Below are 16,588 nucleotides of genomic sequence, written 5' to 3' on the forward strand. Positions count from 1 at the left end.
TTGAATCAGCATCAACTACAATTTCTCAGAGGTCAATGCCATGGAAGATGTAGTGGTACATCATACTGAAGCCTGATTCACTTCTTTCTGTAAAGAGATCAATTATCTTGCGAGTAGAGACAGTCACTGTTTATTTTGACCTAAGTGGAGCTGTTCTTCGGAAACTTAATTGCTGACTGATATGTGGAAAGTAATGATGTGGACCATCCTATCTGTATGAGTAACTTAATTGTTCCTCAAGAGCTTCTGGAATATCTAAATATTGTTTTAAATATTTGGAGGCAGCTATTCAACAATTTCATGCTTGCTACCAATGGTGAACCTCTCAGTATAAAGAAAATGTTTACTATCTTCTCTTAAAAGGGTTTCTGCTGCTTGCTTTGGTCAAATTTCTAATCTGTGAGTAACTCGGGCTGCACATTAAACGCATCATTTGGCTTTGTCCGAGAGAATTGATTTACGTTTGAATTTCTTACGGCTAAATTAGCACGTGAAAGGTGGGGTTTTCGAAATAAACGTTCAACGTATTAGGTCGAATTCAGTACAAACAATACACATCGAAGAGATGTTAAGTAGGCCTATAGAACAAAAATGCCCAACTGGGCACCAAATGGATCCGAGCCCACAACCTTCCACTGAACACGACCTAATAGGTTGAACATTTATTTCGAGTAGGTCATGAAATATAAGTATAGTAGAATCTCATTAATTCGGACCCCATTAGCCCCGACTTCGCTTAATCCGGCCAGCCACTTTCTAATAATACATGCCGGTAAATGAAATTACAATTTCAGGTCCATGATTTTCAATTTCGGGACTGCTGTCAATGATATAAAACTATCAACTTTGGTTAACTCTTGGAAGAAACTTTTAATAAATGAAGAGCTTGAACCAGATACGGCTCGAATGGAAACAGAGGATTTTCACAACATCCTCCACCAAGGTGGTGAAAATTCAGCAATAATGGAAAATACTGATTTGTGGCTAGAAGCAGAAGATGAACCAGGTTATCACGTTTTAACAGAGGAGGAGATAGTTGGAAGTGTGATCGCTGCGGAAAGCTCTAAAAGGGATAAATATGACCAGGATGAAGCAGGTGATGTTATTAACCCTAAGCCAAAACTTAGTAAAATTAAAGGCAATATAAACATTGGTCATTAAATACATTGAAGATAACAAGGATGAAAAATAACTGCGTATTACGCACATTTGAGGCACATGCATGAGTTAATTATTAAATAAATGAATGTAAAAAGAAGACAACGAAAGATCAAGCATGGCAAGCATAATTGTCAGTCACACAAATTTTAGTGTAAAACCTAAGAATATGTATAGGTACTCCAAGAAGGACATTCCAGGATTCATTAATTAACAAGGGGAGTGTGTATGCGAGGATCTTCAAAACGCAGAAGTATTCAATCAGCAGTATGTATAAAGATTGTACGTTACAAGGGTAATGTCCAGGCGGAGGAGATGGCTAATACTAAAAAGGTATTAAGATTTACCTACGATAACAACGGCATTTACAATAAGATACAAAAGTTGAAAACTAGAAAAGCAGATGGAACTGGTAAGATTTCGGAGGATATACCAAGGTGAATGGGTTGATTATTGTTGATGATGATGCTTGTTGTTTAAAGGGGTCTAACATCTAGGTCATCGGCCCAGTTGATTATAATATTTTCATAAATGAACTACTTATATACCAAATCAATGAAGGGTTGCTATAGTACCTCCTGTGTATCAAGGAAAGGGTGAGAGACATGAAGCTGAAAATTTACAGGCCAGTCATTTTGACATGCATTGCACGTAAGCTTTGCTAAAGCATTCTTTCTGATTATATTAGACATGCTTGCGAAATTAAAAAATGGTTCGATAGAAGGCAGTTCGGGTTTAGGAAAGGTTGTTCTACTGAAGATCAACGTGTAGGATTCCAGCAAGGTAAAGCGGCTATCTTGGATTCAGGAGGTCAAATGGACTGTGCCGCTGTTGACCTGTCTAAAGCATTTGATAGGGTGGATCATGGGAGACTACTGGCAAAACTAAGTGCAATTGGACTAGACAAAATAATAACTAAATGGGTGGCTATATTTCTAGAAAATAGAACTCGGAGAATTAGGGCAGGCAAAGCTGTATCTGACTCTGTAATAATGAAGTGGGGAATTTTTCAAGGCAGTATTATTGAAACTTTATATTAACTTATGTATATATAAATGATATGAGTAAAGAAGTGGAATCAGAGATAAGGCCTTTTGCGGATGATGCTATTCTGTACAGAGTAATAAATAACTTATTAGATTGTATTCAACTGCAAAATGATCTCGATAATGTTGTGAGAAGGACAGTATGCAATGGTATGTTGATGAACGGGGTTAAAAGTCAGATTGCGGGATTCACAAATAGGAAAAATCCTCTCAGTTTTAATTACTGCGTTGATGGGCTGAAAGTTTATTTTGGGGATCATTGTAAGTATCTAGGTGTTAATATAAGGAAAGATCTCCATTGGGGAACCACATAAATAGGATTGTTAATAAAGGGGACAGATCTCTGCACATGGTTATGTGGGTATTTAGGGGTTGTAGTAAGGAGTTAAAGGAGAGAGAAACTAGGTAAGACAACTAGGGTATGGTTCCAGTGTATGGGACCCTCACTAGGATTAATTGATTCAAGAAATGGAAAAATCCAAAGAAAAGAAGCTCGATTTGTTCTGAGTTATTTCCGACAAAAGAGTAGCGTTACAAAAATGTTGCAAAGTTTGGGCTGGGAAGACTTGGGAGAAAGGAGACAAGCTGCTCGACTAAGTGGTATGTTCCGACCTGTCAGTGGAGAGATGGCCTGGAATGACATTAGTATACGAAAAAGTTTCAGTGGTGTCTTTAAAAGTAGGAAAGATCACAATATGAAGATAAAGTTGGAACTCAAGGGAACACATTAGGACAAACATTCGGTTACAGAAGGGGAGTTAGGGATTGGAATAACTTACCGAGGGAGATGTTACATACTTTTCCAATTTCTTTGCAATCGTTTAAGAAAAGGCTAGAGAAACATTAGATAGGGAATCTACCACCTGGGCGACTGTCCTAAACACAGATCAGTATTGATTGATTGATTGATTGATTGATTGATTGATTGATTGATTGATTGATTGATTGATTGATTGATTGATTGATTGATTGATTGATTGATTGATTGATCAGCAGTTTCTTCAAACCACGCGTTTTAAGTGTGGTCAATGAAGGTGTGGCTTGATTGCCATTTTCTAGTTCTGTACTGCATTATTTATTTTGTAGGGCCTAATAATTTATTGCATTATATCTTGTGTATACTAAATAACCTTTGTACTTCTAAAATTTAAAATACTCTACTGTACACGTTCTTTTTATTGAAGACAGTGTTTATGTACATACCTTGGCTCATTTCATAAGGTATTATGTTTAATCCAGACTTTCATTAATTCGGATAACTTACAGCCCCAATCAGTCCTGGCAAGATACGTTGGGTATCTTGAAAATGCATTCTAGCTCGGGATTTGACTGCATATCATCAGACGTTGATCGTGAATGCCAAACTTATGACCATAAAAAGTCTTAGAAGGTCTCGTAATTATTAAGTGTGCCATTCTGCTATGCAAAATAAGTTTAGTTGCCAGGACAATTCTATGGTGTAGAATAATGGGCGTCATTTTCACATGTTGCAGAGTTGTGTGTTCAAGAACTTACTCAACATACGGGCTTCTACGTATGAGAATTGTCTTGCGCGCTCCTTCCCAGTCCAGGTCGTGAAGTATTAACCAAATCATCTCCTGGCTCCATGTGGTACCTGTGCAAACATTTCTGATGTTTTAATGACTTCACCGTTGATTAAATGTAAATCACAGTGAAATATTCGAATACTCTTCTGTGGTGACTACCAGCCTCACCTGAGGAGACAGCTCTCAAAGAATAAGAAGATACTTTACCACATTTAGGGAAGGTGACGATCCACACGTCGTCTTCTCGAACTTCGAACTTCTTTATTCTCTCCGCCCAGTCAGCATAGGGAGTCGGAAGGACACACCCCTTGGGTCCGAACCTAGAGACCCCGTTGTTGAACGAACCTGTCGAGTGCTTCAACAGCTCTGCGGTCAGAGAATCGGTCATCTTTTCTACTTTGATATCCATGCTGTAACACAGGGAAACATTGGTCGATTTATGCTATTATATCCTTGAGAAGTATTATCATGTGCACATCAGACTAACTGAATATTTTATTGGAGCCTATATTTCATAATATAATTCAGAATCTCTGTTTAAAAATCGATCTGTATTTGACTTGATTAATCTAAACATATTCATTGTAGTTTTTGTACTGCATATACTCGGTGTCTTTAGATTAACTTACCCTATAGCCATTAACCTTGCTCTACGCTGATGATTTATGCTTTATATCAGGAACCGGTCAACCAACGGAAAAGAATGTTCGACAATTTTTTACTGTGGCTTAAACTTCCGAAAACTGAATACCTACAGTACGGTGACCAAGCGGACGGCACTATCTTATTCAACGGAACCCCACTTATGAAGTCTTCAGGCTTTAGAGTTCGTCCCTCCCGCAGAACAATTATTGGCGACATGCTCTTGAATACCCGAGAGCGCGTTAACCCTCTATAGCCCAAGATAGGTCTCCATGGGAAAACAATTTTCAGAATGATATTTATATGATTGTTCTATAAATATTCTACGTATAATTGAAAACTTAATAGTATGTATAGTTACTGATCTGTCACAATGGGAATTAGCGGCAGAGATGTTTCATAGAGACAGGAAAATACTAAATCTCAATGTTACACATATGTAACGCGGGGCACTTGAGGGTTAATGCTGCCTGTTGAAGTAACACGTGTCCTTTGTGTTCATACGATTGCGCTGTACCTGAATCCAACGTATAGGTACCTTTCGCTCTACCCAACATCACTCAAATGTTGGGTGACAACAAAATGGCATGAACATATGCTTCGTATGGTGTAAATGAGAATGCTAAGATAGTCTCTGGAAGTCACAAGGATGGCTCATATATGAAATTAATAAAGACTCCTGAACACACTTGAAGTTTTCTGATACAAGGTGAGAGAGGCGAGGCTGCACTGGAATGGACATGTAGTTACAGGTGATACAGAGTCCCTCATACAACATGCATCCTGATGAACGCCAATCCAGGAGAAGATCAAACTTGCATTGGTTGAATTGCCTGCCGTAAACCTTGATCTACGTGTAGGAGTACACCCTCCCGACACCACAGACCGAAATGAGGGCAAGATGGAAATATGCAGACCCGGAAACTTGAAGGGAATGACGTCCAGAAAGAAGTGAAGGTCATGGTAGTGGTGTTAGTGATTATTGCCTTACGAGGAGGTATAATGAGGCATTAATGCCTATCAACTCTTCTAAAGGTAGAGGATGGAAACGCAGGAGGACCAGTTCTTCCAAGAACGGAGGGATTGACAAGCGAAAGTGAAGGGCGAGAGAATAGCTGGTTTTTATCCTCTTCATTCCAGAGGTACACATATGTGTACCTTGGTTTAGAGTCCATTGCTGGCGGTTCGTGAACCTTTTTTGTGGTTTAAACCGAGTATCCACGTATGTGTAGGTCCAAGCTTCTAAGTTCAGTCACCAGATGGAACCTCCTGCTGTGTTTACTCCGTTTGCACGCGTAAGAAATTGGTGTTTTCATGAAATGGCGGCCAAGCACTACACCCAAGAAGGTAACTGAATCATTCAACAAAACTTGCACATTTTAGTGTTATATTATCATTGCAGGGAATGGAGGGAATATGTAGTAATGTTTTAACCTCTTTGAAAATTGAGTTCGGTCACTTCATGACATTCTGCGAGGCTAATAAAAAGGGTCCACGTATGTGTACCTTAGGTCTCGAGTACCTGAAATAATATTCTAGGTTATGTTGAACAATGTTTGATATTCTTTCCTAATTGCATGTAGGGTTGCTGGAAGATGAACAAATCGCTGAAATATTGAATAATAGTGATGTGGATGTGTCGGATGATGATGGTGATGATGAATCTGGAACATATTTACCAGTATTCAGCAGTAGTGATAGTCCTTCAAGCAGTGACTCAGAATATGAAGAATCGCGAGAGAAACCCATTCCAAAAAAGCCTAAAAACAGAGATCCCATGTGGAAATCTAAGAAGTACACCCTATCTACATTATGCCTACATTTTGTACTATTCTGTGTTATTAGGACATATGATGATGATAAATTACAATAGCACGTCTGTGATTGCCTCTACAGCCTGTGCATTGTTCATTCTTTCACAGAATGCAATCCCGTGGACCTCCTGTTCCAGAAAGATTAGCAGCTGACCACAGTGAGCCGAAAAGAGTGTTGGAATCATTTCTTGAATATCTCAGCATTGATTTTTGGAAGAAGGTTGCATACGAGACTAACCTATATTCAGTGCAAACCCAGCATCGTTCCGCCAACACGAACTACATTGAAATAATGAATTTTACAGGCATGCATGTGTTAATGGGTACATTTAATTTTCCCCAGGTCCGTCAATACCGGTCTCAAGATATTGCAGTGCCATTAATTGCTAATACCATGCCACGTGATCGGTTTTTCGAACTGCAAAATTTCTTGCATTTTGCTGACAACCTGCAGGATCGAAGTGAGGAAACTGATAAATTGTGGAAAGTTCGTATGTTTCTCAATGAAATTCAGGTGAAGTGTCAGTCTCTACAACGATCGAATCATATGGCCATTAACGAGCAAATGGTCCCATTCTCTGGACGCTGTGGCTTCCGGCAATTTGTTCCATCCAAACCTAACCCTCTTGGATTGAAAATTTTTTTTCTTAACGCAAGAGATGGCCTAGTGTTGGACTTCCAAATCTATCACGGAAAAGGGACTGTTCCTGAGGAGGATTTGAGAATGTTTGGTCTAGGAGCTAGTATTGTGAGATTACTAGTAAAATCTGTACCTAATGATGGCAATCATGTCATTTACACAGACCGCTTCTTCACAAGCGTCAAATGTGCTGAAAGTCTCCTCGAGCATCAGATATATCAGACAGGCACTGTAATGAAAAACAGAGTAGGCAACGCTGTTAAGAAACTAAAAGGAGATAATGTGCTTCAAAGAGGTGAGTGGGATGAACTAGTACGAGATGATGGTGAGATGTGCTTAGTGAAATGGAAAGACAACAAGAGTGTTATCCTATTGTCAACATGCATTGGAAGTGAGCCAGTTTCTCAGTGCAAACGCTGGTCCAAAGGGGAGAAGAAAAAGGTAAACGTTGACCAGCCGGCACTCGTAAACAGGTACAACACTTACATGGGAGGAACTGACCTGTGTGACCGGTACATATCATACTACAGGTGTGATATCAGAACCCGCAAGTGGCCAGTACGTGCCTTCAATCACTTTGTTGACCTCGTCATTGTTAACTGCTGGCTGATGCATTTCAGATACTGCAAAGAGAATTCAGTGCCAAAGAAGGACATTCCCGGACTCTTAATTTTTCGGAAACATGTTGGAGAAGCCCTGATGAAATTTGAAGGTGGTGCCATAAATGCAGGGATGCAACGTGGGAGGCCTCGTACTTCCACCGAATTGCTACAGTCAGCAAGTGATAAAGAAGACGAGTCTAGAGGTCCTGCGATGAAACAGCGGAAGGTCGTAGCACAACCAATTCCTGAGTTTCGTTACGATAAAGTGGGACATTTTTCGGTTTACAAAGAAGATAAAAATGCCTCGAAATGTCGCCTTCAAGGTTGTAAATCTCGATCAAGAGTTGTATGTCTTAAGTGTAATGTATACCTTTGTGTTTTAAAGAACAACTGTTTTCTGAAGTATCATGAACTAAAGCAAAAATATATTCCAGACTGTCAAAAAATTTCAGCTGAGACCCAAGGTCCACATATGTGTACCATGCTTTTTTCAAAAACTTGACATTTTGTAATGTAAAATTGACTATATTCTGTCTAAAATATACAATATTCATAAAGAATTTTTTTTCTGCACGTTGTCTGTTTTTCGGGACTGAAGAGGAATGGCTGGCCCTCCTCAAAGTCCTTTTTTCATGTTTATTCTAATGGAAGAGGTAAGTCGTGAATAGTGAAGTGTGGCTTCAACAGTGATTCGGATTTAAAAAATATCAACACCCCCCCCCCCCTTTCTCTCCCTTAATGGAATGAAGAATCGAAGGAACTCGCTAACTAATTTCCAAGAATTCGCCCTTCTACGTTCATTATTGTAATTTTCGTGAGTGTTTTGATCTACGTTTCTTTAAGACTATTTGCATTTTGAGAAACATTAATTACTTGAACTTTATGTTAATCTTGTCGTGTTTTGTGGGGTATTATAGACTCTGCTGTATTACATTCACTTGGTGGCCTTACTTCATTCTGCGTCTGATGATTAGCTCAGCGTCGCGTATTGTGTTATTCAAACAAACGTTTAAAATATATGTATGATTTCATTTTGAACGTCCTTGTAATTTTTATTTTCTCAAATTGTGTAGGTTTTATTCCATCGTAACTTAACATTATTATTATATACTAGCAAGATACCCGTGCTTCGCTACGGTATTATACTGAAATTTATAATTGAATGCTTATTTAGATATATAATCCGCCGAAATTCGCGATCTGACTCGTTCTCTGCGAGAATCCACCAAAATTCCCGATCTATTATTTTACGGCACGTTTCCTCCCATTTTAAAATCTTTCTTTCCAGCAATCGATTTCGTACTTCCCGGGTTAGGCTCAGGTATTCCTCCATGTCAGTTGGGTCCGTAAATCTTTGCCATCTTTTCCTATAATATTTTTAATACGGATATAATCCTTCAGGAGATCCGGCGTGCTGTCATATTGGGTGCCTTGGCGGCACTGAACCCACGACCGGACTGCATTCTTAGTCATTACCCGTCCAGGAGCCGTTTCCATCGCGGTCCGCAATTTGATGACGGTCCGGAATATTATTATTATTATTATTATTATTATTATTATTATTATTATTATTATTATTATTATTACTATTATGTGTTGCTGGAATGGCTGATGACAGGGAAAACCGGAGTATCCGGAGAAAAACCTGTCCCGCCTCCGTTTTGTCCAGCACGAATGCCACATGGAGTGACCGAGATTTGAACCACGGAACCCAGCTGTGAGAGGCCGGCGCGCTGCCGCCTGAGCAACGGAGGATCCTTATAAGTACATTAATAACAGTAAAATCAATTGGTCTCACCTCCTTCTACACCCAACCGCCGTTAAGTTTATTTACAGCCACCCCCCCCCCCCCCCTCCCTGAAAAAGAATTAAAAGGATGCTTGTTTCTTTATGTTTAAGGGAGATTCCAAACACCAATGTTCACGTCTATTACCTTCAGTTTTGAGATATAAGTATCCACATAAAAGTAATTTACTTTTTTTCATTTCATTTCACAATAATCTCTCCTCCTCCTAAATGAATTTTCCCGCAAAAAAGTACTTGTTTCTTTAATAGCAAAGGATCGTCTAAATACAAATTATCACGACTCTAACTTCTTCAGTTTTTGATTTATGTGTCCTCATGAAAGGAATTCAACTCCTTTACACTCCCGCCCTCCAAGATGGTTTCCCCACCAAAACGCCTTTTTCTTTGTTTTTAAAGGAGAACCAAATACGAATTTTCACGTCTGTAATAACTTTAGTATTAGATTTATGTATTCTCATACAATTAAGTCAACTAATGTTTCAATTCTTCCCCCCCCCCCCCCCCTTCATTGGATTTTCCGAGAATACGTGTTTCTTTACTTTTAAAGCAGATTGCAAATATCAAATTTCACGTCTGTAACATCTTCATTTTTGAGATATCAGTAGCCTAATTAAAAGAATTCATCACCATTTTCAGTCACTTTTACCCCCCCCCCCCGCCCTCCACCCAAGTGGTATTTCGAAAACTAAAAATACACTTTTCTTTATGTTTAATAGAGATAAAAAAATGCCATTTTTCACTTCTGTAACATGTTAAGTTTTTTAGATATCCGTAAAAATTCTCATTTTAAAATTTCACCCCTTTTGGGTTCCCCTTAAGTAGAGTTTCCAAAAACAAATAACCTATATTTCTTTACATTTACAGGAGATTTACACCCACTTTTTACGTCTGTAACATTTTACGATTCCAAGATATTCTGTAGATATAGTCTTTCAAAAAATTCACCCCAATTTGTCACTCCTGTTTAACCGCCATTAATTGGCTTTTCCAAAAACTAAAAAATACGTGTTTCTTTATTTTTAAAGGTAATCCCATATGCGAATTATCAGTTCTGTAATATCTTTCGTTTCTGAGATATGTGTATCTTCATTAAAGGCATTCAACCCATTTTCACCCTTTTACACCCCTCCTATTAGGACTTACTGGAAACAAAAAATACGTGTTCCTATATTTTTAGAGGAGATTCTAACCACCAATTGTTACATCTGTAAATTTTAAAGTTTTAAGATGTAGACACACTCATTTTAAAAAATTCACCCCCGTTTTCACCCCCCAATATTTGGATTTTCCAAAAACGAAAAAATACCTGTTTCTTTACTTTTAAAGTAGATCCAAAATACCAATTTTCAGGTCTGTAATATCTTCAGGTTCTGAAATATAAGTATCCTCATGAAAGGCATTCAACCCATTATTCACCCTTTTACACCCTTCCTATTGGGATTTTCCGAAAACAAAAGAATACGTGTTTCTTTATTTTTAAAGGAGATTCTAAATACCAATTTTTACATCTATAAACTTAAAAAGTTTTAAGATATAGATACACTCATTTAAAAAAAAATCACCCCCTTTTCAACCCCCCCCCCATAATTGTATTTTCCACAAACAAAAAATACGTGTTTATTTTTAAAGGAGATCCCAAACACCAATTTTCAGGTCTGTAATATCTTCAGGTTCTGAAATATACGTAGACTTATGAAATGCATTCGACCCCTTTTTCAACCTTTTCCACCCTTCCTATTAGGATTTTCCGAAAACAAAATATACGTGTTTCTTTATCTTTAATGGAGATTCTAAATACCTATTTTTACACCTATAACCTTTAAAAGTTTTGAGATATAGATACACTCATTTTAAAATATTACCCCTTTTTTACCCCCCTTAATTGGGTTTTCCAGAAACAAAAAAATACGTGTTTCTTTATTTTTAAAGGAGATCCCAAACACCAATTTTCAGGTCTATAATATCTTCAGTTTCTGAGATATAAGTAGCCTCATTAAAGGCATTCAACCCCTTTTTCACCCCTTTTCACACCTCCTATTGCGATTTTCCGAAAACAAAAAAATACGTGTTTCTTTATTTTTAATGAAGATTCTAAATACCAATTTTTACATCTGCAAACTTTAAAAGTTTGGAGATATAGATTCACTCATTTTAAAAATTCACCCCCTTTTCACCCTCCCATTAATTAGATTTTCCAAAAACAAAAAAATACGTGTTTCTTTATTTTTAAAAGAGATCAAAAGTACCAATATTCAGGTCTGTAATATCTTCAGTTTCTTAGATATAACTACCGGTATCCTGATTAAAGGCATTGAACACATTTTCCCCCATTTTCACCCTTTTTCACCCCTCCTATTGGGATTTTCTGAAAACAAAAAAAATACGTGTTTCCTTATTTTCAAAGAAGATTCTAAATACCAATTTTTACATTTGTAAACTTTTAAAGTTTTGAGATATAGGTGCACTCATTTTAAAATTTCACCCCCCCTTTTCACCCCCTTAGCAAAGGAATATCCAAAAATCCTCTCTTAGCGAGCACCTACATCTTAATATGAATGTATCCCCAAAAATTCATTTCATTATGTCCAGTAGTTTTGGCTCGGCGATGATGAATCAGTCAGTCAGTCAGTCAGTCAGGACAAGCTATTTTATATATATACTAGCAAGATACCCGTGCTTCGCTACGGTATTATACTGAAATTTATAATTGAATGCTTATTTAGATATATAATCCGCCGAAATTCGCGATCTGACTCGTTCTCTGCGAGAATCCACCAAAATTCCCGATCTATTATTTTACGGCACGTTTCCTCCCATTTTAAAATCTTTCTTTCCAGCAATCGATTTCGTACTTCCCGGGTTAGGCTCAGGTATTCCTCCATGTCAGTTGGGTCCGTAAATCTTTGCCATCTTTTCCTATAATATTTTTAATACGGATATAATCCTTCAGGAGATCCGGCGTGCTGTCATACTGGGTGCCTTGGCGGCACTGAACCCGCGACCGGACTGCATTCTTAGTCATTACCCGTCCAGGAGCCGTTTCCATCGCGGTCCGCAATTTGACGACGGTCCGGAATATTATTATTATTATTATTATTATTATTATTACTATTATGTGTTGCTGGAATGGCTGATGACAGGGAAAACCGGAGTATCCGGAGAAAAACCTGTCCCGCCTCCGTTTTGTCCTGCACGAATGCCACATGGAGTGACCGAGATTTGAACCACGGAACCCAGCTGTGAGAGGCCGGCGCGCTGCCGCCTGAGCAACGGAGGATCCTTATAAGTACATTAATAACAGTAAAATCAATTGGTCTCACCTCCTTCTACACCCAACCGCCGTTAAGTTTATTTACAGCCACCCCCCCCCCCCCTGAAAAAGAATTAAAAGGATGCTTGTTTCTTTATGTTTAAGGGAGATTCCAAACACCAACGTTCACGTCTATTACCTTCAGTTTTGAGATATAAGTATCCACATAAAAGTAATTTACTTTTTTTCATTTCATTTCACAATAATCTCTCCTCCTCCTAAATGAATTTTCCCGCAAAAAAGTACTTGTTTCTTTAATAGCAAAGGATCTTCTAAATACAAATTATCACGACTCTAACTTCTTCAGTTTTTGATTTATGTGTCCTCATGAAAGGAATTCAACTCCTTTACACTCCCGCCCTCCAAGATGGTTTCCCCACCAAAACGCCTTTTTCTTTGTTTTTAAAGGAGAACCAAATACGAATTTTCACGTCTGTAATAACTTTAGTATTAGATTTATGTATTCTCATACAATTAAGTCAACTAATGTTTCATTTCTTCCCCCCCCCCCTTCATTGGATTTTCCGAGAATACGTGTTTCTTTACTTTTAAAGCAGATTGCAAATATCAAATTTCACGTCTGTAACATCTTCATTTTTGAGATATCAGTAGCCTAATTAAAAGAATTCATCACCATTTTCAGTCACTTTTACCCTCCCCCCCCCCCCCCGCCCTCCACACAAGTGGTATTTCCGAAAACTAAAAATACACTTTTCTTTATGTTTAATAGAGATAAAAAAATGCCATTTTTCACTTCTGTAACATGTTAAGTTTTTTAGATATCCGTAAAATTCTCATTTTAAAATTTCATCCCTTTTGGGTTCCCCTTAAGTAGAGTTTCCAAAAACAAATAATCTATATTTCTTTACATTTACAGGAGATTTACACCCACTTTTTACGTCTGTAACATTTTACGATTCCAAGATATTCTGTAGATATAGTCTTTCAAAAAATTCACCCCAATTTGTCACTCCTGTTTAACCGCCATTAATTGGCTTTTCCAAAAACTAAAAAATACGTGTTTCTTTATTTTTAAAGGTAATCCCATATGCGAATTATCAGTTCTGTAATATCTTTCGTTTCTGAGATATGTGTATCTTCATTAAAGGCATTCAACCCATTTTCACCCTTTTACACCCCTCCTATTAGGACTTACTGGAAACAAAAAATACGTGTTCCTATATTTTTAGAGGAGATTCTAACCACCAATTGTTACATCTGTAAATTTTAAAGTTTTAAGATGTAGACACAAGCATTTTAAAAAATTCACCCCCGTTTTCACCCCCCAATATTTGGATTTCCAAAAACGAAAAAATACCTGTTTCTTTACTTTTAAAGTAGATCCAAAATACCAATTTTCAGGTCTGTAATATCTTCAGGTTCTGAAATATAAGTATCCTCATGAAAGGCATTCAACCCATTATTCACCCTTTTACACCCTTCCTATTGGGATTTTCCGAAAACAAAAGAATACGTGTTTCTTTATTTTTAAAGGAGATTCTAAATACCAATTTTTACATCTATAAACTTAAAAAGTTTTAAGATATAGATACACTCATTTTAAAAAAAATCACCCCATTTTCAACCCCCCCCCCCCATAATTATATTTTCCACAAACAAAAAATACGTGTTTTTTTTTAAAGGAGATCCCAAACACCAATTTTCAGGTCTGTAATATCTTCAGGTTCTGAAATATACGTAGACTTATGAAATGCATTCGACCCCTTTTTCAACCTTTTCCACCCTTCCTATTAGGATAATCCGAAAACAAAATATACGTGTTTCTTTATCTTTAATGGAGATTCTAAATACCTATTTTTACATCTATAACCTTTAAAAGTTTTGAGATATAGATACACTCATTTTAAAATATTACCCCTTTTTTACCCCCCTTAATTGGGTTTTCCAGAAACAAAAAAATACGTGTTTCTTTATTTTTAAAGGAGATCCCAAACACCAATTTTCAGGTCTATAATATCTTCAGTTTCTGAGATATAAGTAGCCTCATTAAAGGCATTCAACCCCTTTTTCACCCCTTTTCACACCTCCTATTGCGATTTTCCGAAAACAAAAAAATACGTGTTTCTTTATTTTTAATGAAGATTCTAAATACCAATTTTTACATCTGCAAACTTTAAAAGTTTGGAGATATAGATTCACTAATTTTAAAAATTCACCCCCTTTTCACCCTCCCATTAATTAGATTTTCCAAAAACAAAAAAATACGTGTTTCTTTATTTTTAAAAGAGATCAAAAGTACCAATATTCAGGTCTGTAATATCTTCAGTTTCTTAGATATAACTACCGGTATCCTGATTAAAGGCATTGAACACATTTTCCCCCATTTTCACCCTTTTTCACCCCTCCTATTGGGATTTTCTGAAAACAAAAAAATACGTGTTTCCTTATTTTCAAAGAAGATTCTAAATACCAATTTTTACATTTGTAAACTTTTAAAGTTTTGAGATATAGGTGCACTCATTTTAAAATTTCACCCTCCCTTTTCACCCCCTTAGCAAAGGAATATCCAAAAATCCTCTCTTAGCGAGCACCTACATCTTAATATGAATGTATCCCCAAAAATTCATTTCATTATGTCCAGTAGTTTTGGCTCGGCGATGATGAATCAGTCAGTCAGTCAGGACAAGCTATTTTATATTTATACTAGCAAGATACCCGTGCTTCGCTACGGTATTATATTGAAATTTATAATTGAATGCTTATTGTTTTAGATATATAATCCGCCGAAATTCGCGATCTGACTCGTTTTCTGCGAGAATCCTCCAAAATTCCCGATCTGACTCGTTTTCTATTATTTTACAGCACGTTTCCTCCTATTTTTCAATATTCCTTTCCAACAATCGATTTCGTACTTCCCGGGCTAGGCTCAGGTATTCCTCCTGGTCAGTTGGGTCCGTAAATCTTTGCCATCTTTTCCTTTAATCATTTTTAATATGGATAAAATCCTTCAGGAGATCCGCGTGGTGTCATATTGGGTGATTTGGCGGCACTGAACCCGCGGCCGGACTGCATTCATAGTCATTACCCGTCCAGGAGCCGTTGCCAGCGCGGTCCGCACATTTGACGACGGTCTGGAACATTATTATTATTATTATGTGTTGCTGGAATGGCTGATGACAGGGAAAACCGGAGTATCTGGAGAAAAACCTGTCCCGCCTCCGTTTCGTCCAGCACGAATGTCACATGGAGTGACCGGGATTTGAACCACGGAACCCAGCTTTGAGAGGCCGGCGCGGTGCCGCCTGAGCATCGGAGGATCCTTATAAGTACATTAATAACAGTAAAATCAATTGGTCTCACCTCCTTCTACACCCCACCGCCGTTAAGTTTATTTACCGCTACCCCCCCCCCCCCCCCGCAAAAAAATTAAAAGAAGGCTTGTTTCTTTATGTTTAAGGGAGATTCCAAACACCAATGTTCACGTCTATTACCTTCAGTTTTGAGATATAAGTATCCCCATAAAAGTAATTTACTTTTTTCACTTCATTTCACACTACTGCCCCCCCCCCACCTAAGTGAACTTTACCGAAAAAAATACTTGTTTCTTTAATAGTAAAGGATCTTCTAAATACCAGTTATCACGACTCTAACTTCTTCTGTTTTTTATTTATGTGTCCTCATGAAAGGAATTCAACTCCTTTACACTCCCGCCCTCCAAGATGGTTTCCCGGCCAAAACGGGTTTTTTTGTTTTTTTTTTTTTTGTTTTGAAAGGAGATCCAAATACGAATTTTCACATCTGTAATAACTTTAGTTTTTATTAGATGCATGTATTCTCATACAATTAAGCCAATTAATTTTTCAATTCTAAACACCCCCCTCCCCCCGCTTCATTGGATTTTAAGAGAATACGTGTATTTTTACTTTTAAAGCAGATTGAAAATATCAAATTTCACGTCTGTAAAATCTTCATTTTTGATATATCAGTAGCCTAATTAAAAGAATTCATTCAACACCATTTTCAGTCACTTTTACCCCCCCTCGCACCCAGGTGATATTTCCG

The 16,588-nt window shown here is 37.5% G+C and overlaps 1 protein-coding gene across 2 annotated transcripts in view; it reads right to left on the bottom strand.

The window, feature by feature from the left end:
- Positions 1–16,588, bottom strand: part of LOC136880963 (luciferin sulfotransferase) — an 84,648-nt gene that overhangs the window by 22,330 nt on the left and 45,730 nt on the right. For both annotated transcript variants that reach the window (XM_067153520.2, XM_067153529.2), the window contains exons 2-3: positions 3,959–4,161; positions 3,720–3,819 (exon numbers count right to left, since the gene is read on the bottom strand). In XM_067153520.2, coding sequence (XP_067009621.2) covers positions 3,720–3,819; positions 3,959–4,160 — 302 coding nt within the window. In that variant the 5' untranslated portion in view covers position 4,161. The remainder of the gene's footprint in view (positions 1–3,719; positions 3,820–3,958; positions 4,162–16,588) is intronic.

The sequence above is a fragment of the Anabrus simplex genome, chromosome 1 (genome assembly GCF_040414725.1).
Source record: "Anabrus simplex isolate iqAnaSimp1 chromosome 1, ASM4041472v1, whole genome shotgun sequence".
Classification (NCBI taxonomy): domain Eukaryota; kingdom Metazoa; phylum Arthropoda; class Insecta; order Orthoptera; family Tettigoniidae; genus Anabrus; species Anabrus simplex.